The sequence below is a fragment of the Limanda limanda genome, chromosome 10 (genome assembly GCF_963576545.1).
Source record: "Limanda limanda chromosome 10, fLimLim1.1, whole genome shotgun sequence".
Lineage (NCBI taxonomy): Eukaryota > Metazoa > Chordata > Actinopteri > Pleuronectiformes > Pleuronectidae > Limanda > Limanda limanda.
In genome coordinates this window covers 6,910,278-6,915,867 of record NC_083645.1, presented here as the reverse complement: position 1 = coordinate 6,915,867, position 5,590 = coordinate 6,910,278, and the positions used below count along the sequence as shown (strand labels likewise).

Here is a 5,590-nt window from a genome sequence, read left to right as displayed (position 1 = left end):
GTTTGAAAAAATTGGAAGAATTTCTATATGACACCAGAGTCTTAAAGGCAACATTGTCTTCTTCTGAATTGTTGATAAATATGTCACTTCCCAACCCCTTCTTCCTCTTCTCTTTCTATCCTCAGCACCGTCTCTGGATAACGATGTTTCGGTCTTCGCTTTGCCATCATCCCCATCCTTCTCTTCTAGGTTTCTTCTTTTTTCTCTTCTCTCTTCCCATTGATTATGCCTCCCACACCCCCATTTCCTCAACAAGGACAACTACTCTTCGTCTCAGTCTGTTGTGTGAGTCGCACTCTCCCATCCTCTCTCTCCACGTCTCTGTAGAGCAGGGATTTCTGGGCCTTCAGACGGCAGGCCAGAGACATGAAGATAGAGTCCACGTTCTGACTCTCCCTCGGGTCCTTGGCCGACGTCTCGAACAGCAGCATGTTGTGAGCGTCAGCAAACTTCAGTGCCGTATTTGAGGGCACCTGGGGAAGGCAGAGTTTGGTTACCAACCTGAATTGAATTTAGTAGTAAATAAAGTATTACATTCTGTTAGGTACCACCACTAACCTGTATTTGGTCCACAAGGTCACACTTGTTTCCAACCAGGACTCGAGGTACTGATGCTGAGACCCGATGGCCGTTACACTCCTAGAATAAAAGAGAAAGAGCAGAATATAGCTTTTTTAAATAATGCCATGTTTCCCTGATACCATAAAAAACAATAAATATGATCAACTGAGAGGACAAAAATACATTATTGGCTTCTTGGTTGTAACTACAAGATTTAATCTGCAGCCATTCTGGTGCAAATGACAAATGCTTCTATCTCAAATGATATCAACTACTAGTCACAAAACATTGTTTGGCCTCTTTTGTTATTGTTCAAGATTACTTTGAGGGGATTTCTGTAAGATAAGTACAAACTGGACCCAAGATGAAGTGATCAGATTTGGCTGTTCAAACATCACAAGTTAAGGTCACTGTGACTTGACAGTGGGCAGAATGATCAGGGACGGCCGAGGGGATTTGTTCGTTCATATTCACATGGCGACCATTTCCCTCTGACATCACGCTCTGGGTGTGAAGCTCAAATGTTGTTATGAACAGAATAATCTTGTGCTGCACTGATCCAGGTTTATAAATCATATGAACACAGAGACTCTGACAAATGGTTTTCATTACACAGATCCCTAAGTGATCCGCAACTGAAAAGACTTGAGGGACGTGGTAACATGTTTCAAGATTAAACAACATATTTGATAGCTCATTAGCTATTCGACAACAGCTAATGTTAGCATTCAACCACTTCTGAGCAATGAAGGCAGTTTTTATGATGACTTAATAATGTACATATTGGACACATTTATTTTAGCCTGTAAGTCTAATATTGTAATGGATGTAATCGAGCTAGCAATGTAACATTGACTGTCTTTCTGTCTTTTCACCTGACCTCAGAAATCTTCAGTTGAGTCAGTCATGGTATGTCACATTATGGCTAGAACATATTTTGATGTCATGTTCGCACAGTTTACATCAACACAAAGTTTGTTTCATGCACCTTAGTATTGGATGAGCATTAAGCATTCCATCACAGGCTTGATTCCAGTTCATTTTACTTCCAGGACCAAATGTTGTCCCTGAGAAAATTGATATTTCAGGATACAAATAGATTTTTCCATTGTATCACGTAACAGTATTAAATTGTGATGTCAGCAAGGAAGTGGTTGAATACTAACATGTGAGTATTATTATCATTATAACACAAAAATATGGTGGATTTTTTATAACATGGGTTGTGCTGTGCAGTTTATGCTCAGTCAGCACTTTCTAAAGTAACTTATCGGACAAAGCGATGCACCTATCACCAACCTCTATCCATTGCTGTAGGTTGCGGAAGGAAGTCATCTTTGTGACGTCATACACAAAGACCACTGCGTGGACATTGCGGTAGTAGTGCTCCACCATGGACTTACGAAAGCGCTCCTGTCCTGCTGTGTCCCATACCTGCACCTGTGGAGACAGAATAAAGGTCAAAATGTTGACAAACCAGGTAGGATGAACACAAAGTTTTCTAACTTCACTCTGCACCATAGACTGTTTATGGAAAGCTCAGCAGCACACAGCGTCCAGCAAAGTGACAGTATATTGTTTATATACTGTTTGAGGAGGACTCACTATTAGGGACTGAATTTGAATTTGCTCTAGGGCGTTGATACAGGTGAAGTAAACAGCTCATTCAAAACATACAGGTTTAGAACAGGCACTGTGGGCGACTATTTCATTAAATGTAAATTATGAAAAGGGTGACATGTACTCTCACATTACTGTAATGGGTATTGATGGCACGTCAATAGTGTAGTGTATGTGTTTGAGTCAGCATTTAAGGGTCATCTGGAGGTTGTAGACATATGGCTCACTGAGACAGAAGGGGGGGGCGGGGGGGAGGGGGCATATACATCCATCCAGGTATATCACCATCATTTGTGATGGTACTCAGTCAGACTGTTATCATTCTGCACTTACACATTGTTTTGCATCATCTGCCAGAATTTTTTTCCGACTTCGAATCATTACACTTTATGTCATCAATTATTACAGTGACGCTGCAGCACTATGGTTCATATTTGGTGATTATTTTTGATGGCGCAGGAGCTGGACAGGTAGCCTGAGACATGTCTGGGATTATGGGTATTAACTGGTTCAGGGAGTGGATTCAAGTAAGATTATGAAGTAGTTTTGATAATATAACAGATTTTATAATACTAATAAATCATAAAATGCTAACATTCAACTGTGTGAGTCCTATTACCAGTATCTGGTCTAACAATAACATTAGCTCTGTTCCTTCTCTCTGTCTCTCAAACAGAGACTTGATGAATCTCTCCAGCCTCTACAAAGCATTTAAACCTGAGGACACTGTAGGGAAATGTTGTTTCAGGGTGGGGCAGATCAAATGAGAGAATGGGCCCTGTGTGGTGTGCTGCAAGACACTGAGCTGCAGCTGATCAAAAGAAAGGAAGGTGAGGGGGAGGGAGGTGAGGGAACTCCTCCTGCAGCTGCTGCTCCTTCTCACCTTGATGGTCTCGCCTTCGAGCTCCACCGCCTTCTCCCTGAAATCCACGCCGATGGTGGCCTCGGTCTTGTCGGGGAAACTTCCCCCGGTGAAGCGGAAGGTGAGGCAGGTCTTGCCCACGTTGGAGTCGCCGATGACGATGATCTTGAAGATGCGCGTCTGGATGCTCAGCTCCATGGAGGAGGTGCTCAGGTCCACGGAGGACGCGAGGCTCGGGGCGGCTTCGCTGCTGGCTCTGCTGCGGCCGGCTCGGAGGAGATCCACGGAGGACGTCAGGATGGTGACATTGTCGTCCGCTCGGCTCCTTTGTGCGATTCCTCCTCTTCCACTGCCTCCTCCTCCGCCGCCCAGAGCTCGGATCTCCCCCTCCGGAGAATCGTTGGTCATTGTGCCGGAGGAGGCGATGCGCAATCGGGTGTGTGTGTGTGGAGGAGAGGGGGTGGACGGATGGATGGATGGGTGCAGGGAGGGGGAGGAAGAGGGGAGGAGAGCAGGGACGGATGCTCTCTTTTAGCAGCTGACTGTGGCCTTAAAGGGAGAAGCAGTGGAGATATTGTAACTTTGTCGACAACCATGTTCTAAACCATAAACACCACATGAGGTCACTACATGAACACTCTTATGAGAGACACATTTGTAGAAAGCAAACAAGCATTTCTAAAGTACTGTACTGGGGAATAACTTCACAATTTCACTAGGATTTTCCTAAATAAGGGGCAACAATTTACACAGAGTAGCCAATTTGTATGTCCAGCATCCTTGTTCGATTACTTATTCATTAAGGTGCACATTTAAGTCATTCCTTGATAACTGTTTCTGTTCTGTTGCTTATTTTATACTGTGGAGACTCTCTTCTGTTGATAATGTAAGAGGAGACAACTTCTTGGATCATATACTGTGATGTTTAGTTAATTGTTGTATGTTGGTTTGGTTTAAGAAAAGAAACGTGAGACCTGTTTATCTGGATGCCATGTATGATGATTCAATCCTTTCCAAAAAAAACATTTGAAACAAAAAGACTGGTGACGGGGAAGGGGGACTTCAGCCTCCAATCAGATTTCTCGGGAGACAAACAAGTAGTGAAATGCCTGGCAGTATAAATCGAACCTAGATAAATGCTACCATTGCCTTGCCCTCCAGAACACAGAGCAAAGTTGTAAGGACACCATTTGTCAAAGAAGGGGAACTGGAACAGAGAGGTCCTCTTCCACTGACCAGTCAGTGGTCAGTTGAACCAAGCCACAGACTGGGAAATGCTGGTGGATTTGGGCCGTCTTGGTAGAATTGACAGTACCCTGGGAGGATGTTGTTGAAAGCAGTCTTGTTCTCCTAATTAAACACCTTAAATTCCACATTCCCTCTTGTTCTGAATGAAAAAAATATACTTGGTCCAAAGCTTATGCATCATTAGTTAATATAAAAAACAATGTAATGGCACAATAGTATAAAATGTGCTGCAGCTGAATACTGACAATAAAGACCATGTGAGAGTAACATTTCTTCTGTGCCAGAGAGAAAGTGAAAGGGATTTTCTCACACCACCAAGTCATGTGATTTGATCAGCGGGTCATACAATCACATTCCATTAACCAACGTGGCCGTAATGCAAAGGGCTGCAGTGGTGACAGATTCCAGGACTGAGTAGTTTCTCTGTCAAAGGTAAAATAAATCAAAAGAATACCAGAGATTCTCCTTCTTACTTATTAAAATCAGAACCTCATCAACTACTTTTAAAAGAACCAACTTAAAAAAAATACTCAGTATAATTTGTATAAACATATTCGAAAATGGAAAGATGTCGACAAAGATGTAGATTATTATTCTAGGAGTGAAGAAACTGCACATCTCATAAACCATTTTAAATGATCCCTTTCCAATTCTTCTTGAATTTAACCTTCTCTAAAAAATCTGTTAAAAACCACAGCATGTTAGAAAGGGAAGCCATTCTCACATAATGTAAGGCTGAACAATCCGATTTTAGGCAGCATGGTTTTCATGGTTGTGGTCAACATTCCATAACAGCGAGCTCCACCAATCAGAGATGTCACGATTACACCTGAGGATTGTGGGTAGTGTGGCATTTCTCCTTGACATCGTAAATAAAACGTTAATAGTAAGTTTTTCTTAAAACACAGTTGATATCATTTGGACTTGTGGCTTCATATAACTTTGCTTCGTATGTAACCATCTCGTAGCTTGTGCTACCTTGGATGGTTACAATATTATGGCTGATAATCAAAATCTGAATTAAAAAAATTAATGGGACTGTTATACTGATTTATTAAGACTGTCGAGAAACTTCAATAAAAAAACTAAATTGTTAAACCAGTGGTCATCTTACTAAATGATTGAGACCTGTGAATATGTTTATAAAATTTCATGGGACTCCATCGAGTCATTGTGTTTCAATCTGGATCAGTGTTTAGGGGATGCTGCCAGTGTGGATTAAACAATAAAGTGACAATGCAAGCATCAGACTGAGGCTATAATCCCCACAACTTTCTTACCAATCTCTCTGAATGATTC

General features: G+C 41.9%; 1 protein-coding gene across 1 annotated transcript; it reads right to left on the bottom strand.

Annotated features, from left to right (window-relative positions):
• Nucleotides 1-248: 248 nt before the first annotated feature.
• On the bottom strand, nucleotides 249-3,451 carry rab33a (RAB33A, member RAS oncogene family). Its single transcript, XM_061080112.1, has 4 exons — nucleotides 3,065-3,451; nucleotides 1,861-2,001; nucleotides 559-639; nucleotides 249-473 (listed from the first exon to the last, which is right to left on the bottom strand). Exons 1-4 carry the CDS (start codon nucleotides 3,449-3,451, stop codon nucleotides 249-251), a joined length of 834 nt encoding a protein of 277 aa, XP_060936095.1.
• Nucleotides 3,452-5,590: the final 2,139 nt, after the last annotated feature.

Coding starts and splice junctions, on each gene's coding strand:
- rab33a (XM_061080112.1), bottom strand. CDS start 3,451: ATGACCAACGATTCTCCGGAGGGGGAGATCCGAGCTCTGGGCGGCGGA. Junction 2,002..3,064: donor TCGAAGGCGAGACCATCAAG/GTGAGAAGGAGC, acceptor CTGTCTCCACAG/GTGCAGGTATGGGACACAGC. Junction 474..558: donor ACCTTGTGGACCAAATACAG/GTTAGTGGTGGT, acceptor TGCCTTCCCCAG/GTGCCCTCAAATACGGCACT.